General features: G+C 38.3%; 1 protein-coding gene across 1 annotated transcript in view; it reads right to left on the bottom strand.

Moving 5' to 3' along the window:
* Necab1 (N-terminal EF-hand calcium binding protein 1) overlaps nt 1-26554 on the bottom strand; it is a 161021-nt gene that overhangs the window by 113555 nt on the left and 20912 nt on the right. The window contains exon 3 of the mRNA XM_006983273.4: nt 20262-20370. Within this exon, the coding sequence (XP_006983335.1) occupies nt 20262-20370 (109 nt within the window). The remainder of the gene's footprint in view (nt 1-20261; nt 20371-26554) is intronic.

Below are 26554 nucleotides of genomic sequence, written 5' to 3'. Positions count from 1 at the left end.
CATAATGACTTTGAGGCCAAAGTAGGTAACATGAGACCCTTTCTTAAAAGAACAAGACAATTTCTCCGAGAGCCTGAAGGCTAACTTTTTCTTCTTTAATACTAGTGGGCATCATTTAGCCCCCAAACTTAGCTCCTACTCTTTTCCAGTCCCCTTTCCTCTTCACCGATTCCCAGGAGCTTTCCTCCCACAAAGTAAGTCTCCTACACTCTGGATACAACTGGTGTGCTGCAATTCAGCTATGACTCTAACCATGAAAAGCTAGTATGAATCCATGAAAGGAGGGCTTAATCCCAATGAATGCCCTTTACTTCAGATGTCACTTATAAGTAGTGAATTCCAAAGCAGGTGTCTGCCCTATGGAAGGCACAGAAGCCCCATGTGCTCATCAATCCAGAAGTTCAATTTAGGGGTTTGAGGGAGGCGTCACCTCTAGGTATGACAAATGATATCCTGACAACTAGTGATTAATTCAACATCTAATCCTTTCCCCACAGGATGAGGAGCTGCAGAGTTAATAGTTCTAATCTCATCACAGGGCGGCTCCATTGCTATCTGGTCCCTATTTTCCAAGAAATATTCTTTTGAGTAAACACTAGTATGGTTGAAAGGGGCTTATTATGAAAAGCAAAAGACAGGCCTCTGGATACCACCTCTCAGGACATTTAGGAGCTATGGGCCAGAGACCACGAATGATGAACGCATACAAATTTCTTGTTTTCTACAATATCACATGAGTTCAGTGGATACACAAAGAGGAGATTTGAGCCCACTAATTAGATACAGGCCAAGTATCCTGGCTTCCTCTTTCTTAACATAGCGCTCTTCCCTTCCAGCTGTCAAGCAGCACATACTTTCTATGGCTTCTCTGAATCATGTTTTTCATATCTATCACTGCTCTACATAGATGAAAATATTTTATGTGATTCACCTTCCTCTTCTCTTCAGGCTCTGCTGTCTGTTTTAGGTGGTTTGTTCTTCAGGCCTCTTTTCCATTATGTCATAGCTCTTCTATGCCAAAACCTTTCTATTCACCATTAATTTTACTGTTTCTTTATATAAAATGTCAGTGAAAAATATGGTGCATGCGGTCATTTCTAAGCTGTGGAAATGAATATCAAGAGAAATTGCTACTAAGAAGGTATTTTTCCCTTCATGTAGAGCAACTACACAAAACCTATTGGATTACTTGATATTCAAAAGAATATTACATTAAAATCAAGCCATTGTCTTTTCCAGTCATCTCTCTGTCTCTCTCTCTCTGTCTCTCTCTCTGTCTCTCTCTCTCTCTCACACACACACACACAGAGTCCATCTAATTTCATTTTTCACATTTCTATTTTTATTTTCTTCCTTCTGTTTCATGAGGAGAATTAGAAGTTTAAGTGTTTCCAAAAGTTAATTGACAATCATTCTGACAGATTATATTTAGTTATCCTTGCCTCTGATAATTTTTGGCACATTACATTAATGCTGCTCCATAGTCCTTTTCTTTCTAACTTGAAAGAGTCCAGGTACAAAAGCAAATTGATGTAGTATAAAAGCAAAAAAGATAACTCAACATAATCATCAACCATAGTGATTTTGTTAGTAGTTCTGTTAGAAGCATATCTAGAGATATGTATTTTTAAATCTTCCATTATATCAATGCAAAATTAGAAAAATAGCTTAAACAGTGCTATAACTTCAAACTCTTGGTCTGTTGTTTTTGCTACAGTCTGGTCTGGTATAGAGCAAACACTTAGTAGTAGAGGAAAAATATGAGTAAAAATAGTAAAAACTAACAAAACAAACCCCTACAATTTGTTTTTTTTTTTTCAATGGTGCAGTCCTATTTCCAAATCATTTAAAACTAAGTTTCCTTTCTTGACACTTTTGCTAACAAAGAGTGAATTTCAAAATCCTGATTGAGGCAGTTTTTGAGGCTGGTAGAACTATCGAATTTTAATAAACTAGAGATCAAGTTAAGTTCACGTATTAAAACTATTACGGCATAATTGCTGCACTTTCCATTTTGATGACAGTGCCACGTCTGTTATTTTTTTGTCTCCTCCTGAAGGATCAAGTTTAAGGACAATCGTTGGGAAACAGTTGCTCTTGCCATTTCAATATTAATAACAGCTGTGTTGGAACATCAGGCCAGGGAAGACCGTGCATGCCAGCGGCCAAAAACACAGACAGGCACACTGGGAGCATGTGAGCCCAAAAGATCTCCATCAGAACACAAGGTGGCAATGTTGGGGGAGTCATTCCAGCACTGAAAGGTTGGCTTATGTAACTCACTTGAAAATCAAACACCATCTCTCCTGGTCCGCGTTACATTAAAGCTGGCAGGAAGGTAATTAGGCGCCATTCTGTGGTAATTAAGGATATGCCACTTTTATTCACTTAGCCCAGCTTGCTCTCTGCTTCACAGAATTTAGGATGTACCAGGTGGCATTGCATTCTGGAAAGCCTGTGGTATGACGGCAACTCAAAGGCAAGTGGTGCTTTGCTTGCTTTCAAAAGCTACTTCAAGAAAGACACACTTCAAAAATTAAGAAAACGGATGCTACTCAAAAAAACAGAAACATCCAGTTGTTCAAAGAAATCCCATTGCTCACTTATGAAAGTTTTCACCAGATTAAGGGACTGTTGATTTTGTATGAAGACAAAAATTTCAAGAATAGTGTGTTTTTTTAATGTGTATAAGAACAACTAATAAAAAGAGAGGCCCTGAATTTGAAAGAGAGCTAGGAAGAGTATATTCAGAGGAGGAGGTAAAGGGAAGAGAGAAATTATGTAATTCTATTATACTCTCAAAAAATAAAAGAAATAACTTTCAAAAAGTCAAGTTCTATTAATATAGCTATTGTATGTTTACTTGGTGACCAATGCTTTCTTGGCAATTGTGATGGTTAGCTTGAATTGCCAACTAGAAGAATCTAGAATCACATATGAAGAGTCTCAATGAATGATTGTTTAGATCAAATTGACCTGTGGCTTTGTCTGCTGGGGATTCTCTTGATCACATTGATTGAAGTGGGAAGCACCCTGGCTGGCCACATTTGCTGGGTAGAGAATCCTGACTGTACAGCATGAATTTGTAGATTCACTGCTCTCTGCTCTTTACAGTGGAGATAGTGTGACCAGTTCTTTCACATTTCTGCTACAGTAGACTATAACCTGGAACTGCGAGTCAAAACAAACCATTTCTCTTCCCAAGTTGTTTCAGGGTATTTTATTACAGAAATAGAAAATAAAACTAAGTGTCAAATACCCCTTTCAAGTTACATGGCTTTGACTTAGATATGTAGTGCTGCATCTTCTGGTCTAAAAATCAGTCTTTTCAGTTAATAGAATGGGTGTTCTAACTGTACAGAGCAATGTAATCTGTGGAACATGAACCAATGCCTTCATGAGGACACACACACTACATACTACATTATGCTGTGTGGAGGAAGTATTTTAGAATATGATTTGTATGCCCAGATTTATTCAAATCCCCCAAGGGGGATTGAGAGTGACCCTCAATTGACTAGTAATAAGTTTGCACTCCCTGGTAGAATGAAAGCTCAAAATATAAAGCAAGTTAAATTGTTGACGGAAAATGTTCCATTTACACCCAAGTGCTGTAGCCTGCTCTACTCTCTGCAGAAAAACAGTACAGTGCAGAGGAGAGAAGGTGGCAGAGATCCAGAAAACCTGGTTTCCAGCCTACGCTAGGTCATTCATGATTGTTGGAAATCACCTACCCTCTTTAAACTCAGTTTATTTAAGATAACATAGAAGAGCTGGAATGGAAGACCCCTTCCAAAGAGGGCCTTTCTTCTTAGTATACTCTGTCAGTGTCCCAAGTTCCTTCTCTGCTGACATGATAAACACCATGGCCAAGAGCAACTTGGGAAAGAAAGGGCTGGCTTTAGCTTCTAGGGTATAGTTTGTCATCCAGGGAAGTCAAGGCAGGAATGAGGTGGCAAGTACTGAAGCGGAGGCCACAGCATGCTGATCACTGACTTACTTCCCTGGCCATGCACAGCAACCTTTCTTAGACAGTCAGGCCACCTGTGCAGAGTGGTACCAGTCACAGTGGGTGAGCCCCATACATCAACTATCCATCAAGACTTTCCCCCCACAGACATGTCCACAAGCTATCTGATGGAGGCAATTCCTCAGTTGAAGTTCCCTCTTACCAGCTGTGTCCAGATGACAATTAAAACTAATTATTAGTCAGTTATCTAAAAACACAAAGCAAGCATTCATCTTAGAAGGAGGTAGGTAGTGCTGTGCACAGGTCCAAGATTCCACATCTGGTCCTTCCTAGCCCAAAGCTAACGCCAGGGTCGAACAGATATTTGCTTTAGTGAAACAAAGCGAATTCTAGCATTCAGTGTGGACACTCCCTGGGGTCTCTGCATCTCCCCATGCCTCAGCATAGTGTTGAAGCACGTAGCAGCCAGTTCTCTAACCACATACAGCTGGGCCTGGGAGAACTCATTAAACACATTTCTATGCTACATGCTAAGCAATACTGAAAATCTTTTGTTTGTAACTTTGTTAATCACAGCTGTTTTGGAACGTAAAGAAAAGGATAGAAGGAGAAAACGTGAAGAGACCCCTCTTTACTAAGGAAAGTGTTTGCCCATGACCCTCTTGGATATCAAGGGGAATGGGATTAATAATTATATCCATCAAAGAAATGCTACTGGAAGACACTGAACAGCAGACATTTTCCTTGACTGCTAACCCCTACTCCCCACAGCCAAGGCTATTTTTCTGGCACCTAGAATCACTGCTGACCATTTCTCCTGTCTATACCAACTTTAATAAAACTCACATATCAAACAATTTATAATATGCATAATGTCCCAAGATCTATCAAGAAAGACAATGAAAAATTCTCTGGCCACCTAAATGTCATCCTTGTCTTTGCACTGTTTGGTGTTATGCAAAATGTCCCATATATCAGAAAAGCCTCTGGGTATGGTTAAAAAGCACCGACAGTCCACAGAGAAGAGAAAGCCTAGAACTTACTTGATGAGCAAAGAGCTCCAGGAGACAAGCTGTTCCAGCCCCCAGAAAACAAACAGGGAACAGCAACCAATAAGCCCTCCCACACAGTCCCTTGAGGGCTGCTGAGAGTTTTCCGCTATTTTCCATGATGTTAAGGTATAGCTAAGCCAATCTGCCCTTCTCTCCTCTACTTGTCTCTTAGGGATGAGAAGCAAGGAAATGTTCTAAAAGAAACAACATCACATTTATTTGTTACACATATAGAGTTTTGTATTAGACACAACTTCAAGCCCCAGGACAGGGCTGTCCTTTGAAGCTGGAGATAAATAAACCTTTCAATGGGTGGCAATCAGCTTGTAGACCTCCCAGTCTAACTCTAGGGAACCACAGGCACTCTTGACTGTACAGTCCTCCAGCTTCTGGCTCAGGCCGGAAGACTTCCACCACCGGGATTCAGAATGCTTTTCTCCATTGTCAGACTGGCCACCTCCACACTACCAACCAGAAAGGATCTTCTCTCCCAAGACTGAAAGCCAGCCTCCTCAGCTACTTTCCTTCCTTGATGTCCTTGAAAATAAGTCTCAGGCTGTTGTTATTGTTGCTCAACCACACACTAGGAGTAGACAGGGAAGCCGTCTCAAACAGGAATGCCAGCTCTTAACTCAACCCTCCCTTTCAGAGGAGTTAAGTGAAATAGTTATTCTACACCCCCCATCTACCTCTCTACTGTGCAAATCTATGTTCTTAAAGAAAGGCCATTTTACAAGGTATTGTTGTATCCAGAAGACATAATGGGGGTGGAGGCGATTTCTGTCAACTGCCTCTAATCTTTAAAGCTCTATAACAGAAGAGATTAATCTTGCAAAGTTCTATTCCTAAGCTAGGTTGTTGGCCACTTTTTATGAGCTTATCATTCTATTTTATTGTCCTTTATAATACTTCCTGAAACATTAGATTTCTATTGATTAGGTCTAGCTGCGAACTCCCAAGTATCATGCATATTCCTAAAAGAAGAGTTAGTGTGCAGAACTAAGTCAATGGCTTGACTTCACAGCCACCACACTTTCTCCTGTCCTGAACCCAGGAGGCAGCACTAAGCAATTAATTAATCCACGTACCATGTGGTTCTGTATTCACAAGTACTGCTGACTCTAGTTAAACAAACTTCATCTATTTATGTAGCACCTTCCTTGGCTGGTAGAATAAACTGCTTAACATTTGTTCCTAAGCTTTCACAATTTTCCTTCCAGAACATATTATTAGCTCCACTTAATATTCAAAGAGAGTAGAGCACTGGAAAGTCTTCTTGGCCAGAAGCAGAGTGAAGACTGCTGCTCTGTCAGGCGACAAGGGAGTGTACAGAGGCAGATTCACTGAGCAGTTGGGCAGAATATGATGTGACTTTGGGGAAGTTCTCTACTTCACTGAGACTCAGTTTCCTCCTGTGCAAAATGGCATCCATCAGGAATGTGCATTCAAGAATGAATTAATTTTTTTTTTTTGGATACAGGTTCTCACTATGTATCTCTGGCTGCCCTGAAACTCCATATGTAGACCAGAATGGCCTTGAAATCACAGAGATCTGCCTGCCTCTGCCTCCCATGTGCTGAGGTTAAAGGTATGAACCACATACCTGGCTTTGGAGATTAAGCAAATTAATGAGTAAAAACTGCTTAGACCTGAACATAGTAAACAATCCATAAAACTGACATTAATATTTTTCTACATCCCAGGGTAATTATCGTGATCCTTCTAGATCAGAAATGTTTAAATTGACACAGGAAGACGAAGGGTATAGATCCTTCGAGAGGGTGCTGCAGACGGCATTTGGTCTAGCACAGCAGCAGGAACGTCTTCACTGGTGTGCCACCTCCAGACTTGTTACCTTTCATCAATTCTCTTTACTTTGGGATATCTGCGTTTCACTCCAGCCAGCTTCGGGTTTGAGACTCTCACCCATCTCCGCACTGAACAAAGGGCAGACACCCCAGTGCCCTGCTGGTTCCTAAGCTCTTCCACAGCCAAGGCTTGCCTGTCAGGCATCTCCCTCATCATCTTGAACTTGATGCTTCAGACATGCAGCATGTATGATCTTCAACTGCCACATTCTCTCACCTCAGGGCTTCCATGTATGACCTTCTCTTTGATCGAGCTCTCCCCTCATCTTCTGCCACAGCCACTTCTTTGCCTTTCTTTGTTAAGACACCATGAAAACCCAGCCATGAGCCTGAGACTTTTGAGGACCTCCTGAGACCTGGTCAGTGTACTGACTCCCTCCAAAACACTGCATTTCCCTGTTATAAGAAACCATTTTTGGTTTTGTTTTTTTGTTTTTGTTTTGTTTTTGTTTTTCGAGACAGGGTTTCTCTGTGTAACTTTGCGCCTTCCCTGGAACTCACTTGGTAGCCCAGGCTGGCCTTGAACTCACAGAGATCTGCCTGCCTCTGCCTCCCGAGTGCTGGGATTAAAGGCGTGCGCCACCACTGCCCGGCTTGTTTTGTTTTAATAAAAATATTTTCATACAATATATTCTGGTCATATTCGTTCCCCTCTCCAACTTCTCCTAGACACTCCCACCTGTCTATCCACCCAACTTCATGTTCTCCTCCCTCTCTCTTTCCCAAACAAAAAGTGAAGATAAAACAAACAAAAACTAAAAAGAAAAAAAAAAAAAAAAAAAAAAACCTCTTAAATCAAACAGAAACAAAAAATGCAGAAAAAAACCCTGGAGTCCACTTTGTGTTGGCCAACTATTCCTCGGCACAAGACGTTCTCTGAAGTGTGGTTAATCCAGTCAGTGTCACTCCATTGGAGAACACCAATTTTCTCTTTTCCAGCAGGTATGAATTGCAAAGAACTTCTAGGTTAGGAGTGGCACTTGGCATCTATTTCCCTTCCCCACGCAGGGATGTTGTTTGGAGAAACCACGCTCTATGTGCTATATGCTTACTTTCTCTACTAAAGGATAAAATTCTAGTTCACCATTACATTCCCAGGACCAAACAAAATACCCATCACTTAATAAACACTCAGTAACTCATTGCTGAAAGATGGCAAGCTCTGTTTGGATGGGCAGGACAGAACTGAGTTCATGATTGTACTAGACACGTAGAACTTGAGTTCAAATTAAATGTTTCTTCTCTTCTTAATTGCCCGAGTCTTCTCCCCCAGAATCCTTTAGAATTTTTACTGGGCCTTTGCAGTTCTCTCTTACAATATCAAACTAGTTTTTCTATAGCAGAATTAATGTAAAATGATTCACAAAACATGACTTGTAAGCTAAAAGGAAGATAAACAAATAATGGTTCTTTGATGTTTGCACATAAAACATTGAAAGTCTTGTACAACAATTTAGCTGTTCTCTTTCAGTTCCCACCAAAATGCAAATTGCAATATTTATGATATTTTATAGTTGATGACCAGGATTGATGTTGCTCAGGTTAAAAATGTAGTTTATTTTCTTTGTTTCAATGATAGTAAATAATAAATCAGGCAAACATTTCCTTTGTGGTCTGTTCCCATTGAAAGGATAGTCTTGTCACAGGCTTCAACATTCAGGTTACTTTGTTCACTTCACTTCACAAAAAAAAAAAAAAATCAATATAATGCAATGAAGATAAATGCCACAAAAAATAAGTTAAAATCATAACCTGATATCTGAATCACAGCTCCTCCTGAGGTTCAGAAACCATCACGGAAGAGGGGGCAGAGAGACTGTAAGAGGTACAGAAGATGGATGACTAGAGTGAAGCAGTGCTGTATTGGCACATATGAATTCACTGCGGCTGTGACAGCATGCCCAAGAACAATAAGAGATCAAGCCAGACAAAATGCTAGAGGAGGGAAATGAGCTCAAAGTGCCACTGCTGCCTGATGAGCTATAGGATGGCTGATGGGAGAGGGAAGCCAACTTTCCTCAAGGATGAGGCATCTACCTATGAATAGGGCTCCTAGGGCTCCAGGAGATGGCCCTCCATCTATACAAATATAGGCCATGATGAGTGGACTCATACACTTGTTTGGGGAAATTGAGGGTAGCATATCCTAGTCTTTTCATGGGAATATATCTCTCTGGAGATACCTTTTTACTTACATTATTTCTATGCATTCTCATTAATCATCCAAGGTATAGATACAATTAATGGACAATTGAAAAAAATGAAAAATACAGTATAATGGCCTCAAATCCAAGACTGAGAGTGCAGAATACAAGTAGGAATTCACAGGAATTAGATTAAATAACAAACAAGAATTTTGATTTTAGACACCTCTTTTCAGCTTTTCTCATTTAAACAAATCCAGAATACATACAATTTCTTACCATGAAGTTGGAAAAGGTGGGATGTGTTACAGAAGGGAATTAAGTACACTAGTCACAGTTTTACTATTCTTATTTATGGTTTGAACAAATGTAAAATGATAATAAATAGTAATTCTCTGTTTATTTCCTGGTCCATAGAAAAGTGTTTAATCATTTTTCAAACAATTGGACTCTATTTTTCTGTTTCTAGTCCTTTTTTTGAACAACTGACCTTTGGGCCCAAAAGTCAGGTGACCTCCCTGAGATCAATGCATTATGCAAGCATCTCTGGGTGCCTGGAAATATTGCCTTTAAATAACTTCCAGACAATAAAATTTTTTAAAGGACAGATTATTTGAACCTAATGATTCTTATTAAGAAAGTAATACACAGTCATGCTAAATTATATTTTATCGTCAAAATTAAGCACTGTGAAGATTGTGGGTTTAGGTCAAACATGGATGGAAATATCAAGAGACAAGGTGTCTTACCAAACTTCTCAGTCATGAAAAGTAGACGACATCACGTACATTGGAACAAAAATCAGCTTTCTATAAGTTATTTGAAAAGCAATCTCCCACCCATGAATATGTCAGCTTACCTTAAATATGAAGCAGTTATTCATATACAACACATGGCATGTGTAATTCACTGTAGGTGATGAAGAAGTACTTACTGGGTAAATAAATGAATGAGTAGAGAATAAATGACTAGTTTCATGGAATCTGCAAACTCAGACAGAATAACTATTATCAAAATTGACAGTCTGGATTTACACAGTGAAAAGGAAAAAGAATAAAGAAAAAAAAAAACTCAGCCAAAAGAAATTCTTCATTGTGGCTGCAAGTGAGTCTTTATGCTTTTCTACCCCCATGCAATCAGGATAGAAAGATAGAGAAAATTAGTTGTGCAAATCCTCAAACCCTATGGTCCAATAGAGGTAGATTTCTAATTATGCTGAATCACTATGTTTAATTTAAAGTTGATTAAAAATAGAATCCTTGAAAATCATAAAAATAAAATTAAATCCCTAAAGCCATTAGCGAATGAGACAAGAACAATAATGTTCACCTGAGGCTGGTGCTCAGCTTTCACCCCATTAGATTTTGAGATAAGTGCTAAAAGCTTTGGTTATTTAGTCTATCTTTTTTCTTACTGAGAAACCTTTTAAGGCCAGAGAAGAGCATAATAGTCTATGTAGTAATCACTTCTTCCTAAGCAATAGAAACTATTTTTACATATAAGTGAAGAACGATTAATATTGGGAAAAATAAATTATTCATTTGTACATATCTGTCTCTGTTAAAATAAGGAATTAAATCACATTTATATTTTAAATTATATTTCACAAGTTTTACTTCACAAGAGTAGAGTATTATTTTTAAGAGAAATATCCTTTGAAACTAATTTTCATTCAGTCTTAAGCCAAATTAATCATGTACTGGGCTCCAAATAAAAGGGCTAATTAAAGAATTTATATGATAGACTCTGTCAATGGTATTATTCCTTTTATCCAATCTATAGGGTCTAAATGCTTAAGTTCTCATAAATATACCTCTGCAAAATATCTTACATCAAATCAATACATAATGTTTTGTGTCAATCAATTAATTATTTATAAGTTTAGTACAGTGATTACAAGAACTAGAAAACAAGGGCTCTTGTTTCAGAGATTATAATTAGATTTAGAGACAAGATTAACAAGCTAATGAAACAACTATTTGAAAAGACATTATATGATTAGATGGTGCTTTAAGAAGGCACACATTATAATTATAAAACTAAAGAAAGATGATCTAGGAAAGCTGGAAAGGTTAATGAATCCATCTTAATTATCTTCATTTTATTGTTATTTTGGGCAGCTATTTATATTCTGTTGGTAAGTTTTGTAAAAATGAGTTCTTATATTGGTTTCCTTCTTTTGGCAAAGAATTTGAGATCAAATGAAGAGCATAAGCTCAGCATTCCAAGACTAGACTATAAAGAGATTCAAGCCCAAGGCTGGCGATTCCGTGAGTCTTTTACACATTGCAGTAGTGCTGTATAGTGAGTTTGATGGACTTTCATGAGTGGCAACTTTACTACATGGAGAAGCAAAAGTATCTAAGCAAAAGGCACAGCGGGAGGTACAAGAGAGCAGGAATGTATTTTCCTTTTCATCTCAAATATTTATTGAGCTCATGATATGTGCTGAAAAAAATCAATGAAAAGCAAAGTAGTCACGATGTCTGACTTCATGAAGCTCAGATTTGGGGAGGAGGCACTAAACAAGGAGTACAGTAGATCTAAACTTGTAAATGATATAGTTGCTACAGAGAATTCTTATGTTCCCATAAGAATGCAGACCAGAAAAAGTTAATCAAACAATGAAACTTAGGATAAAGTTTCATGAAATATGCACAGGTGAATGTAATAAAATACATAACATACATAATATATGTTGATAGAGAATGTATATAAAGCCATATTTTTGGTGGTAAAGACAGTCTATGGGGTGGAATAAGGGTAAACAGTAGAAGATAAAAAAGATAAAAGAAAATAGTTTTCCATGATCATACTGGAATATATAATTAGAAGCCATTTTAAGCAGACACTACTGTGATTATGTCGAAGTGACAGGGTACCAGGTGTTCTATGCTCTGACCTGAGATTTTCTGAATTGTTTCAGTTCTTTTTACAACAACCATGCTATTTTTAATCTCTTAATCATGGGTGACTTATTCTTTCTCAGTGATTTAAAAGAATATGTTGGGCTGAATAATTAATAAATGACAGAAATTTATTATCCTATTTCTTGAGGCTTTGAAGTCCAAGATCAATACACCAGCAGGTTGGAAGAGGTAACAAGCTCCCTAGGAGATTTCTTATAAAGGCCTTCATCCCATTCAAGAGGGTTCCTGACTAAATCATCTCTCCAAGTTCTCACTGACTCATGAAATCACTTCAGAGATTTGAATATAAAGAGACACAGACAGTTGTGGAAATGTTTTTAAAAGAAGTTGTTTTTGAAAAACCTTTCACTTCAGCTGGGCGGTGGTGGTGCACACCTTTAATCCCAGCACTCGGGAGGCAGAGGCAGGCGGATCTCAGTGAGTTCGAGACCAGCCTGATCTACAGAGCGAAAGCCAGGACAGGCACCAAAACCACAAAGAGAAACCCTATCTGGAAAAAAAAAAAAAACAGAAAAGAAAAGAAAAAGAAAAACCTTTCACTTCAAAAACAATGATTTCAGGTTTTTGAAATAACTCCTGCCTAAATAACAATTTTTTTAGAATAATGTGGTTTTAAAGATAGAAACTTTGTAGTGAGATGGTTGTAGTGGTAAAGATTTTATAGGAGCAAATTTTGTTGGTGCATTGGGTATGTGGGAAGAAACAATCCAAGAGGTGATTACAGTGTGCTTTAAAGGGATTTTTGTTCCACTTTGACGGAATTTATCTCATTCATCTGGTTGATAATAGTAAAGCTAGAAAGATTACACTTATGCATAAATAATTTACCCTAGAAAACTTTATTTTGAGTAGTAATTGACTTCATTACACCATTAGCAACTGCCCATGGTTTCTCATCTTCTCAATGAGGGGGTTCACTTAAGATGAAGGGAAAGTTCAAGTTCTTCATGGGGAAGAATTCATGACAACCAGAAGGAAATATCAAAATACTGAAAATGTTTGAAATATCATCCTCTAATACCGATGATCTGAGAAAGAATGACACTCTGAGCATTCTGGAGAACAATGAGAAAAAGAGCAAAGCGAAGCATGCAAAGGAGGGTTCTGAGCAGGCTAAAAGTAGAAGCTGACTTCCAGGTGTGAAGGAGGGAAAATGGGAGAAGAATGGAATTAATGTCCACAGGGAAAAAAAGAATAACTTTTCTACAATGCAGCAACTCCCACACTTTAAAAACCCAACACAATAGACCTAAAAAGAGAAGAGATAAAGGCAGCAATTAAAATAATTGCCTCTATACTGTACATCCAAATATATTCTATGGCTGGGAACTAGCCATCTTTTCATCAGAATAAAACACTTCAAAGCGACTTTTAAGAAAGGCCTTGAAATATTTTGATTTCTGATACACAAAATAGCTAAAAATATGAACTGTTCTTGAGATGGCACGACAATGAAGAGCATTTAAGTCTCGATTTTAGCTAGACCTTGGGAAATCTCACGCTTCTGTACAAGCTATTCCAGCAACTTTGGCACATCAGTTAACTGTCACTGATGAACTGCAGGCTGTGAATCGCAACACAGTCTTATAAAGTCTTTGTGGAGATTAAACAAAACGATACAAATAAGTGCCTAGAATGTAGCTGTCTAATAAGTGACTCTCCCTATTCAGTTATTAATTGCACATTTCCCCTAGAAATTATTTTTTTAGAAATAAGTGAGATGCCTTGACACAAAATTTGACTTCACTACCATCTTTATCAGAGAAAATTAGAGACAATTTATTTCTTAAATTATAACTAAGGATAAATCATTTTTCACATAAAATTTCCTTAAAATTATCTCTATTGTAAATCTCCCAAGGTATGATAATTTTTTATTGTAAAGTAGAATTTGGCTTATTAATTTCATACTCTTCCATGTGGGTTGGGGATATCTCTGTCCCTATTCACATTAGAGGCTGTGGAGTGACTTGATTTAGGAAGAAACCAAGATGCTATTGATAAAAACATCTTCATAGGAAAGAACAAAGTTTCCAATCAACTCTCAAAAATGCATATATTTGTTTTTCTTCATTTCTTTGATAGAGAAAACGTTCTCCGAATTAGTAAATAGGCTTAGCTAAATACTGAAGTAAAAACACATCTCAAAAATGGATGAATAACAAAGAAATCTGTTGTCCTGAGTGGGCTGTAGGACAAATCGAATAAGTAACTGGAGATTTAATAGTAAGTTCAAGTGATTCTTGGTTTTCAGCTTCCGTGGGCAAAAGTCTACCCGCAAAGGATGTAATGAAGTAGTATTTCTTTCACCCATGCACATGAGTCTTTCTACTCTCCAAATTCTCAAGGGATTAAACTGGTATGAAATTCAAGAATATTTTGATTTCTACAGTAGGTGGGATTATGAGGGAGTTAGTGAATAAATATTAGATGTTGCTACATCCAAATTTTGGCAGTCATCCTAAATACACAGAGGACAGGACAGACCCCAAGGCCCAAGGAGTGGTGTGACAAGCATGGTTCTAGAAGAGTGTAGGGAAGCTAGGACACTGGTCAGTCAAATGGATGGAAAAGTCAAGAGCAGGGGGGTTAGTGGGATGACAGGACCATGGACACCTTAGTGAGACCAGGATGCCCGTTAGAACACAGAGATTTTCCTGAATTCAGGGTTTTCCACCACAAGTGACTTCAGGTTTTCTGCTGACCCCACTGTTAGAATATTTTAGAATTTTAACTTCTCTGAGCCTTTTTTGCTCTTCAAAAGGGGTTGGTTATGTTTCTATAAATTATGAGATAATAAAGATTTTTGAGGCCAAGTAAACAATTCTCTGATCTGTAGGAAACCCAAGTTGTATCAGCCAAGAATCTATACTCCTCTATTGGGATGCAGGATCCTGGTTTCAGTTCACATTCTCTTTCCCCTGAAACAGTGATAAATTGTTCACATATGCTCATGATAGCAAAGCAGGATAATGATTCGAAACCAGAATTTTGCTGTAGCTGTTGGTAAAGAACGGCAGTCTCTCTGATAGTTTTCTAGGCTGTTTTCTCAGTTCTTCTGAGAGAAAAGCTGATAGAGATAAAGGAAGAGGTAAACAATAACCACGATTCCAGTACCTGGTTCCCACACACTTCATAGTCACCTCTGGCTTCATCTGACACATGAGTAAGGTTATATCTTCCTTAAGTTAACTTAGGTTTTTGTCACAACCAATGAACTCCTTCTTTTCATACTATCATTTTCCTTATTGTGACCTTTTCCCAAGTTGAGCAAAGGAGAGATTGAGGAATATCTGTTCAAAAAATGATTTTCCCTGGCTCCACAGCTTTGAGAATCTCTATCCTTTATCCAAAGCATTCTAAACACCATGTCTCTTGAAAGCAGTTTCCATATGCTGTTGTCTCAAAACAGGAGGCTTTGGGTGTGGAAAAAGGATCAACCCTTTACCTTGTTTCTGCAGGTAAGCTTTGGTCATGCACAGAAACAGCCTGTGTTTGATGCTGACTTCTCTTGGCCAGTTTGAGTTCTGAGCACTGTTCTGCCAGGGCTTCTCAGCCAAGGTCTTAACCATTGAAACTCAACCGTGCCTTGCCCAGGCTGACCACTCTATTAGGGACTTTCATGATCATTTGTTCCTTTGGCATATAGCTCTACTACCTTTCACTCTCTGGCTTCTTGCTTATGTACTTTTAGCCACCACATACTTGTAATTAACATCTGGGATTGTGAACTACTCTTCTCTTCCAGGTACTAAATTTGTGGTTTTACCATCTACATCATCAATTCCAATTGAAGGTGGTATAGGCTACACTAACAAGGAGATCCATCTCACTCACAGTTAAAATGGCAATGGATTTTCTAATCACAATACCATGTACAACTATATTGCATACCCTTCAGAATGCCCTAATGTTTACTGCATGATGTTGACCCTGCATTCTTTTCCTGCTCCTCACAACATATGTCTTCCCTTAAGCAGTATAATGAATAACTCAGGAAAGACAGGAGCATTATCAACCAATTCATAGTTCTTTAGGAATTAACCGTAATGCATAAATATAGGCTAAACAACTTTTCTATTTCAGAAGAAGCATAACTCTGCCATCTGAAAACAAACCCTTTGATATAATTACTCTCTAATTATTATGGGATTTTAATCTCATCATTGGCACATGAAAACTGCTTTCAAATGTTGGAGAGACATGTCATAAAATATTCATTTTCTGGATAGCCCTAAGGAGTAGACTAAGTGGAAATTAGAGAGAGCGAGGGAAAAAAAAGTTTAGTATAGGAAAGAATGTTTCAATTCCAGAACTAACTCATTTTAGTAGCTGATGATATTTCTGTCACTCTGGTGAGCTAACCAGCACAGGGTTGAAATATCAGAGCTCAGCATCCAAAAGACTATTTTAGTCTGGAACAAAGAATCTTCTGTTTGAACGTATGAGTTCCTAGTCATGAGCCCCTCTCTGAGAGTCTTGGGATACTTTCTTTATGTTCACTTTCTGCATCATGAGCAAAACCATCTGGTCTACCATTTGGTCTGCCCTGACAATCTGGAGCTCCTAAGTGCAGTTCACTGGCAGAATTGCCTTAGGTCTCTAGGGAGACTTTCTCCCATGTTTCTGCTATGACTAATACCTCAAGGATTGATGCTAAATTTTCTTTTTTTCATCTAACTGATTGCCAAATGTACCTGTGCTGGCTTTTTAGTGAGTGAAAGCACTTCCTGTGAGCTGTAAAAGTTTCCCCCTGACCTACCAGTCTTACCTTTATTTTTTTATTCATGAGGTGCTTGTCCTCATTTATGAGCATCTAACTATATATTTAGTTTTTGCTAGTATTATTTTTCCCAAACATAAATATTAATAGAATTGTATTTTTTTCTGAGTAAGTCTTATTTTCATACAAGATGAGAAAACAAATGTGTGTCTAGAAATATACCTGAGCTGGGAGGGTTGCAATAAAAAAAAAAGCTAACTTAAATCATTGGGAGATTAACATGTTTTTCCTTTTCTTAAAGAAGAAAGATTGGGCATATCTACCTAGAAAGAAAACAGTTCATATGGAGATTGAAATTATAAGTTTTAATAAGATTGAGGTGAAAATTTTTATTTATTTTGAAATATTAGCTTGTTCACAGTTACTTTAAGAAGTGAGTTTCAATAATGTCACTCTTTGTTAACAATGTTTATAACTTCACCATCTTCTGTTCATCAGACCATCTAATTCAAGTATTGTTGTTTTTACATACTCCATGAATCACTCCGCAACAATAATCCAGGAAGAAAAACATTCTAAGTGTTCATACCTCATGAAAAACCTCTATCAATTTAAAATATTGATTTTAAAAAGTGATAGAGAGTTGAACATATGATGCCTTCAAATTTCTCTTTTTTCACTGGAGATTCTTTTCACTTTTAAAAACTCTGCATTGAGCAAAATGTTGAGGTTAGATTCATGAGGAATGCAGCTTCCTTGAAGTCTGACACAGCTTCAAACACGCAGAATACTGCCTGGGATTCACCTTAGAATGAGATTTTCTGAGCACTGAGCTCAAAATCATGCTCTATCCTGGACAGTGAATGTGAAGCACTTTCCTTAACATCATAAAAACTCTCTCAACTAAGGCATTCCTTTTATAAGAAATAATTTAACTTTGATACTTTACATACATTAATTTTACTGCATTGTAGATACAAGCAATACTTAAACTTCTCTAAAAGACTGCTCCTATGGCCAAGCAAATAGTCAACCAGAAGACATTGGGAGGGACAAGGACCCAGGAGCTGCTGTAAGTACAGAGAGAGTTAATTTGCTTGGTTTGCTCCCACCAACATTAATTGGCTTCTGGTAGGCCAGGCTGTGCTTCTGATTACATTAGAGTGACTTTGGTTGTTGGGCAGTATCAGTATTTGGGAGGGTAGCATATGCCCTGAGAAAGTCAGTAGAAAAGGAAAAACAACTGACTTTTATAGAAAAAACTTGGATCAGACAAGATAAAAGTTTTTTTTTTTAAGCTTAAAATAAAGCTCTGGAATTTCTATGTTGAAGCTTGAATTAATCTTTTTAAAAGATCAAAGCTTGACACTGACAACCTGTTTTAAGGATGAATTTCATGAATATAATTCAGAGGTCTCCAACTAATATTTTTAATTTTAAATTGATTATAATTATTCCAGAAAACACAGTTGTTGCTAATGCATATGCTAGCAACCAACAGTAATATACATTTCTTTATACTTGTATAAATCATTACACATCTCAGTTCTTGGTACTAAGTAGTCTTAAATGTATACAGAGTAATACAAACTGTGAAAAACGTAAATAAAATGGCAAAATCCAACAAATAAAACCAAGTGAAAACTTTCTCCTTTAGTAAATATGCACTGAAAAATATTCATGATTCCAAATTCTAAAACTAGAATTCTTAATAAATGTTCCAAGTCCAGATACTTTTAAAACCTGACATAATAAGGAGGAAATCATCAGTATGCTTGATGTAGTGTTAGAATACCAACTTCCAAAGATGCCCAAGACACAAGGGGAGCTCTGTATCCTCTGCATCCTTTGTCCTGATGGCTTCCTTCTCTGCATGGTCGCTGTTTCCTCAGTATCCCTTTAAGGTTTACCTAGGATCTGCCGTCTTCATCTGAATCATTTTAGCTGGCCCCTTATTGGAACCACAGTGACCTATAAGATGTGGCTGGAGTTCTTGACTAGGTTACCTTTGCCTTGCATAAAGTTGAAGTACGTTTAAAAACTCAGAATATAAATTATTTCCCAGCCAGACCATTCTTTCTTCTGTTGATCCCCTTCCACTTTCAGCTGTACAGTTGACACTTTAGCGATCAGAAGTGACTCTTTCTCACCTCATGCATCCAGAAGTTTCTCCATGCCTTTTCTTTTTGTTTTTTTTTTATTTTGTGAATAACTATTTTATTTCTAACATAGTATTTTTATTGATTATTTGGGAATTTCACATAAGAGGAGTTTCTTGTGGGTTGTGTGTGTGTGAGCATTTTTATTGATTATTTGGGAATTTCACCCAATCACAGTAGCTTCCCAGTCCTCCCAGGCTCACTCCCCCAACTTTTGAGCTATCTCTTCTCCTGAAAAAAGAGACAAAAATACACCAAGTACAATTTGTGTTTTCCATGGATTCATTGGATTATGCCTTTTCTTGACTGGAATGTTCTCCTCAGTTTCCTGTACTTCTTTACATAAGCAGTTTTACTTTCCCGTCACATCTCAGTTCCTGAGCCAAACTGACCTATGATGCCCTTCTTTGTGATTCCCAAGTGTCCTATGAATATATCAATCACAGAATTGTTGATAGTATACAGAAATTATCAGTTACTGAGCCTAATACTATTTCTGACAAGAAGAGACTTAAGGCATTGTCAAGGCAATTGAAAATCTTGTTGAATTCTAGAAACTTATGGATACTTTAAAAATAATCAACCACCTGAGTAAAGTAAATTTAATCTTCTAATTTTTTAAATAGTCTGCCTCAAGCAAATGTTTGTTCATAGGTAGAGCTCCAGAGCTTGTCTTAGCAGGCTGGCTTATTGCCTGGAACCATGTCGGTGCTTTGCCTGAAGCACAATGTGATTTTCAGCAGCAGGCGATGTGGTGGGTCTCAAGGCGTGTGTGAATCCATGCTCTTTTGTATTAGACTTCTATAATTGTGATGGTGAAAATAATATGATTTGGTTCAGTAACCTCAAACTAGCAGTACATTTCTGTTGATCTGTATCCTAAAGTCCTTATTATCTTATATTTTCTGCATAGGAGAATATGAACAGAATCTTCCTGCTCCAAAAGAGAGAGTTCCACATGCCAAATAAATGATGGTCATCCATCACCCGGTTTATCACTCTCCAGAGCTATCCCCTGCCCTACGTTACCTGCATCTCTCAAGTAGCAGTGATTTTCAGTTTATAACTGCACTAATTTCATCTCAACATACCAGTATAATAATATCCAGAGGACAATCTTCAAACAAAGAAAGTCTGGCTTATACCAAAGATGGATAGTAAGATTTTACTTATTTATTAATGACAGACTATATTTATCATATCCTTTTTGTCTTATATTCTATAAAGAGGATACAATATAAAACTAATAGAATATTTATTTTAAAGATGTTGAAGGTTTTTAGAATACTTGCATTTTTAGGAAAGGATATTACAGAATTAAACATTACAGAATGTACCATCTACATGTCTCTGAGTGACTCATTCACATCCTCTCTACCTCATTCCTGAGTCCACCGATAAGAACTATTCCTTACTTGGTGTTGTGTGTGTCAATGGTGTGGAAGAGCTCATGTAGTTCTTCTCCACTGAGAACTCCATCTGCAAAATATGCTTTAAATTCCTCGAAGGACAATTTTCCATCATCTGAAATAAGAGCAAACAGGAAAGAAGCAAGTCAATGTCGTATGCTGGTCTACTCTTGATTTTTAAAACTTACTCATAGTATTTGTGCCTGTCATATTTATGTGGGGCACACATACATTTAAAAAATAATGAATGAAAGAAAAAAGAAAGAAAGGAGGGAAGAAAGGAAGGAAAGAAGGAAGAAGAAGAAGAAGAAGAAGAAGAAGAAGAAGAGATATGTTTGAAGTGTTAAAAAGAAAAGAAACCAATTTACTATCTCTTCATTGGATAAAGAAACCGATGAGTGTACTGATGTATGTCTTCTTGGTTTTGAGTATTTTTTGGCTGGTTTATCACCTTCACAAACATTTAACATTTAAGGAAACATTTACCTAGCCACAGAAAATGATATCCACACAGCAACATAAGGGCCAAGCAGACGTTTCACTTATATGACACCAAGCCTACACAGAATCTATCAGACTGCAGGATAAATACTAGATTCTTAACAAGTATGTTTTGATTGAATATTTACACAAGTATATAAGTTACTGTAATTCAACAAACTATGTTCATTGTTGTAGTCATTAAACCAGTGAGTGCTTTTAAAGCTAAACACATTTTTCTTATTTGGGACACAATAGCAGAACCCAATCAGAGTCTAATAAAAGATAAAGTATACAGACATAGCATATGTGTTTTTGCACAGCTGGGAACTGTAAATTCAACAGGAGACAGATGCACTTTAAGGGTATGGGAATTTGAGTAATGGATTCTTTTCACTTCTAAGAGTGAGGGCAGGGTTTGTATCATTTACACCTGACTATGAATAAAAGCTCCAGATAACCATAGCTGGGAAAAAAAAACCCACACACATTATCAACATGCAAACTATCTATGCATGGCACAGAAGCAACAAATCTGAAGGAGTGAAGGGCGCCTTAGGGAGAGTGCGCATCCTCTGCTATGCACAGTCATTTATCAGATTTTTCAGAGAGGCTGCCAAATGACTCTAAGTGATGGAATGAGCCTTTGCATTTATAACACAGGATCCTACTCAGGCAGACCAGAGAAATAAGTTGCCCAGGATCACAAAGCTCCTCACGCAGACCAACCAGCAATACTGCAATGAATAAAATACAATCCTGTCACTGAATAAAAAGTATGATTTAATAGGACTAGACCACCAAGATTATTTAGGGCAATTTTCCAACAGATGGTCCCAGACTGCCTGAAGTACTGTTTAAATACTGGTTCCTGGGTGTTGCCCTAGCATCAGACTCACACAAAGAGCTCAGAGTGTGGGTCAGCAAGATGGATGGTTTTTAACAGCCTGTACAGCTTCTCCTTGCATTCCACGAGGTTTTACTATAAAAGAAACAGCAGGCCTGCATTACTCAGTTCTTCAGTAAAGACTTAAAGACTGGTGTATTTTTAAAGATCCTGGTTGGTGAAATACAGATCCTTGAGAGATTTTAATTTTCATTTCACTTTGCTTTTTCATTGAACAGTCACAATACACCAGGCTTCCACTTCATTCTGGTAACAGTTAGCAGAGACGATGTGGTCATCCACGTGATAAAAATCTGGGTCTGGATCAAGCTCACAAAGCATCCCCGACCTGAGTGACCTCCTGGGCCATGCAACTCTCAGCCATGCAAGCCCAGCATAGCTCAGTGCAGTGAGAAGATCAACACGCCGGCTTCTCTGTTGTCTGATCCATGCTTGTTTTTTTAGTGAGCTATGGAAATTTAGCCCCATACAGCCTATTGTATAGCTGGATTGCATCTTCTTATTTTGATAAAGAAATAAATAAGCAAGTAGGAGAAATTGTTCATAAACTAGGTCTACAGTCAGCTGTAGTGGTGCACACCTGATATGCCTGCACTCAGGAGGTTAAGGCAGAAAAATATAGATTCCAAGGCTACAAAGAAAGGCCCTGCCTATAAGCAAACAAACAAACTAATTAATTAAAGAGGAAAAACTATAAATGAACATACTATTTTCTCCACTGTCGCTGTGCTATGCAGTAAATATGACCTTACAAACTGATAATGGGATGTTTCTTTTATATATATATATATATATATATATATATTTCAGGTTTTATTTTATTTTTCTTTATTAAGAAATTTTCTACTCACTCCTCATGCTATCCACGGACCCCTCCTCCCTCCTCCCACCCCTCAGCCCTCTTTCCCAAGCCACTCCGCATCCCTACATCCCCCAAATCGAGGTCTCCCATGGGGAGTCAGCAGAGCCCAGCTCACTGAGCCTAGGCAGGTCCAAGCCCCTTCCCACTGCACCAAGGCTGTGCAAGGTGTCACACCACAGGCACCGGATTCCTAGAAGCCTGCTCATGCACCAGGGACAGATCTAATGGGATGTTTCTTATAGTGAACCTTTAATATTCTCCAATGAGTTAAACCAGGCCTTATAACTGGATTCCTGTGCTTCCTGTGGGTGGGGCAGGCCTCTGAGGTATGCTGCTTTATAACTAGGGGAACAGATTTCAAGCAGTAATGCACATTTTGTAAAATAAAAGCTTTGGCTAGCAAGTGCCCTGCTTTAAAAAATAACAAAATAATCTCCTATTGGCAAAAAAATATATATATAAGAGAATGTAAGCATTAAATTGCAGTCCTTGAAGAGTGGAAAGTATGTGTTGAAAGCTGTTTTTATCACATGCAGCATTCTCGAAAGTCTTCATGACAGGCTGCCACATTATGAAACAAGCAACTGCAAAGTATTCCTTTCCAGTAGTTCTAGACTAGTACTAAAATGTTAAACAAAAGCTTAAATAGAATGAGTGAAAACCTCCTTGTGTGATTCGGTATTAATAAGGCAATTATATTTTTATTAATATATTTTATTTCAACTTCAATATTCCTGATGAAGTTTGAAATGGAACAAAACAATAAGAACTTGGCTTAAACTGGCTTGGCTCACAAAATAGACATGCCTTCAGAGGCCCGCCTTCCTCCAGGACAAAGCTTCACTTTTACCACAATGTACACAGGCTTTTCAACTTCTCTTTTAGAATTACGTTCATCGCTCAGTTTGTCCTGAACATTTTGACTTTCTCAGATTCGTTTATTTTATTTTTTAATTTAAATTTGCTGTTTGGCACCTGCGTATGTGTATATTATGAATTCTGATTAATTCTCATACCTACTGTCTCCCCTCTTTCTCCCTTCCCTGCCAAACTCCCTCTTCCCGGGTAGCTTCTTTCCCACTGTTTATGTCTTCTCATTCTGTTGGTGGCCCTCTGGGCTTTGCCAGCTCCGCCTGTGGAACTCTGGGATTGGAACTCACAGTGGAGTCTGGTGAGTGTACTGGTGGTCACACAACTGAAGACAGTGGCTATCAGTGGCCCGCAATGCAGCAGTGAGGATTAAAGGCCCTGAAGCCCCTCCTTGTCCATGACTAACAGTTGAGAATCGTCTTGTGCCAGCCCAGTGCAGGTAATCTCAACTGCTGGGAGTTATGACCACATGTGAGTACTGCGTCTGGAGGAAGGGATTTTCCTGCCTCCCCCATCTTTCAGCTCTTACATTCTTTTCATCCCCTCCTCTGCACTGTTCCAGGAGCCTCCCAAGGATTAGCATAAATGACATGTTTAGGACCAAACCCTCTTCCTATTCTCAGCATCTTGAACAGCCGTGAGTCTATGCATTGACTGCCATTCACTGCGAAGAAAAGCTTCTCTTATTGGAGTTGTGGGTAGCCTTAGTCTAAGAGTATAAACAGATATTTAGAAGGCACATTGACATTTTGTCTATTTAGCTAACCAGCAATAGTTATTTCCCTCATATAATCTATGAACTTCTAAGACAGGCTTTCCTTATTATTAAAGTTTCTCATACAATATATTTTGGGCATACTTTTTTTTTCTCTCCAAACTCCTTCCAGACCCTCCCTACCCCTACCTATTCACATGACTTTGTTTGTACGCTCTCTCTGTCTCAAAACATTAGAAAAATGAAAATAAAAACAAATATTTGTTGTTGTTGTTGTTGTTGTTGTTGTTGTTGGTGGTGGTGGTGTGTGTGTGTGTGTCTGTTGACCAATTACTCCTGAGTAAGAGGCCCACCCCAGTGACACTCCACTGGAGAAAATTGATTTGTCCCTCTGTCAGTGGGTATGGTTTGCAAATAGTGTCTTGGCTAGGGGTGGGACCCTATGTCCTTCCCCTCGGTGCTCTGACCCCATCTGTCCTGTGCCTGTGCAGCTCCTGTGTGTGGTACCACAGTGCCTGTGAGTTCACCTCGGCAGCCATATTGTTTCTGGAATACACTGTTTGACTGGAGTCACCCAGCACCTCTGATTATTACCGTCTGTGTCTCCTCTTCCCCAGAGCTCCCTGAGCCATAGGGAAGGAGTAGGAGGTTCCATGTCTCCTCCAGGTCACAGCCACAAATACACCAGCAAACAGAGACAAGCTCAGCCTTGTACCTCCATGGAAATTTAAGTGTAGTTTTTTTCTGATCATTGAAAACAATTCTGTAAATTTTTATGGATTTCATTCATGTGTTGTTTGAACTTTTTCGAAGGTTTTAAATATTGTGGTTTATCAAAAACAAAACATGATCATCTGTCAACAATATCGGAATCTGTGGTACAAAATGAACATCTGGGGAGGATTGCTGAGTCGCACCAAAAGGACTGAGTATGTTTTGCAGGGGCTCCAAGAAGATCAGATAACATCCAACTCCCATGTAATTCAGATTTAAGCATATCAGACTTAAACTGAAGGCTGCCAAGGACAAGGAGAAAATTTATCATGGAGAAAGCAGCAAGATAAACATTAATTGAGGACTATGGGTGTGAATACAGAATAATGGCCTCACTAGAAACCGGACCAGTAGTAAAGGAGTATGTATGAAAGTATTTAAAGTGTTTAAGGAAAGCATCATGGTTAGAATTCCTTGCTACTCCCCCAGCTACATGACCGCACATGCGCTATCCAGTAGCCAGGCAAGATGCTTAGTAGTCATCCTAGGTCCTTTACATCCTACGTAATCTGTGTGCTGCATGATCACATAATTTGCTCACAGTGTGACCACGTAATCTATTCACACGTGTGGCGTAGCTACATAAGCCCATATGCACATGTGTGGGGAGAATCTATAAAAGTGGGTTCCACATATCCCTTCTCTTTTTCCTGCATGATTTTTTCATAGGCCTAAGCAGCCCCTTCTATTTCCTCCCCTTAATAAACTCTTATAGTGGGTTTTGTTGTACCTCGTGGTTTTTCTTGCACGGTAAACAGTCCTGCTTAATGAATAACATTGCGCTGCTTAATAAATAACAATCATGACATAGGATTCTATAACCAGTATGCTATGCTTCAACAGAGAAAGTGAAATCAATATTTCTACAGGCAAACAAAAGCAAAATAATTCATTGCCACTGGAGCTGCCCTGAAAGAAATGTTAGAAACTGTTCTTTAGGGAGAAGGAAAGAAAGATTGGTAATAAACTTAGAGCCATGTAAAACAGCATCAGAGAAAGAGGCAAAAGAAGTGGAACACAATGTCTTATGTTCCTTATTCTGAATGATTCTGAGAGATGACCTTATGACACCAAAAGCATGTCCATAATCACAGCTCATTAATTGTGACAAATATATCATAGTAATGCAAGATATTAATAGTATGAAAAGTTAGGTGTTGAGTTCATGGGAACTTTCTATATATTATTGGTACCTTTAATTTTTAAAATGTGTTTACCGGTTATAATGTAAAGAATTATGTGGAGGGGAGGAGGGCCAGTATGTGTTGGGCATCACATCTCCAGTATTAGCCACATTTATTTTTGATGTGGCATCTCTCCCTGGCCTGGAACTCAACAAGTAGGCTAGGCTGGGTGGTTCTTGAGATCCAAGAAACTATGCCTTTTTCTGCCTCCCCACTGTTGGAATTATAAGCATAAATCACCATGCCCAGATCTTTTTACATGAGTTCTGAGGATTGAACTTGGGTGCTTATGCATGCAAGATGTCCTGTCCTCGTTACCTTTAAGTGGCTGTCACCTCAAAGTGGCTAGAGTCTCCTGAGCAGGGATTAATTAAGGGATTGCCTTGATCAGATTAGCCTGTGGGCATGTCTATGGGTATTGTCTGGGTTGTTAATTGGTTTATAAGGGCCTAGCCCCACTGTGGGTGGGAAGTACCATTCCCTGGGAAGATGGTCCTGGGCTGTATA

Source organism: Peromyscus maniculatus, chromosome 2, assembly GCF_049852395.1.
Source record: "Peromyscus maniculatus bairdii isolate BWxNUB_F1_BW_parent chromosome 2, HU_Pman_BW_mat_3.1, whole genome shotgun sequence".
In the NCBI taxonomy this organism is placed as follows: Eukaryota; Metazoa; Chordata; class Mammalia; order Rodentia; family Cricetidae; genus Peromyscus; species Peromyscus maniculatus.
The sequence above is the reverse complement of the archived record's forward strand: the minus strand, read 5'-3'. Positions and strand labels throughout refer to the sequence as shown.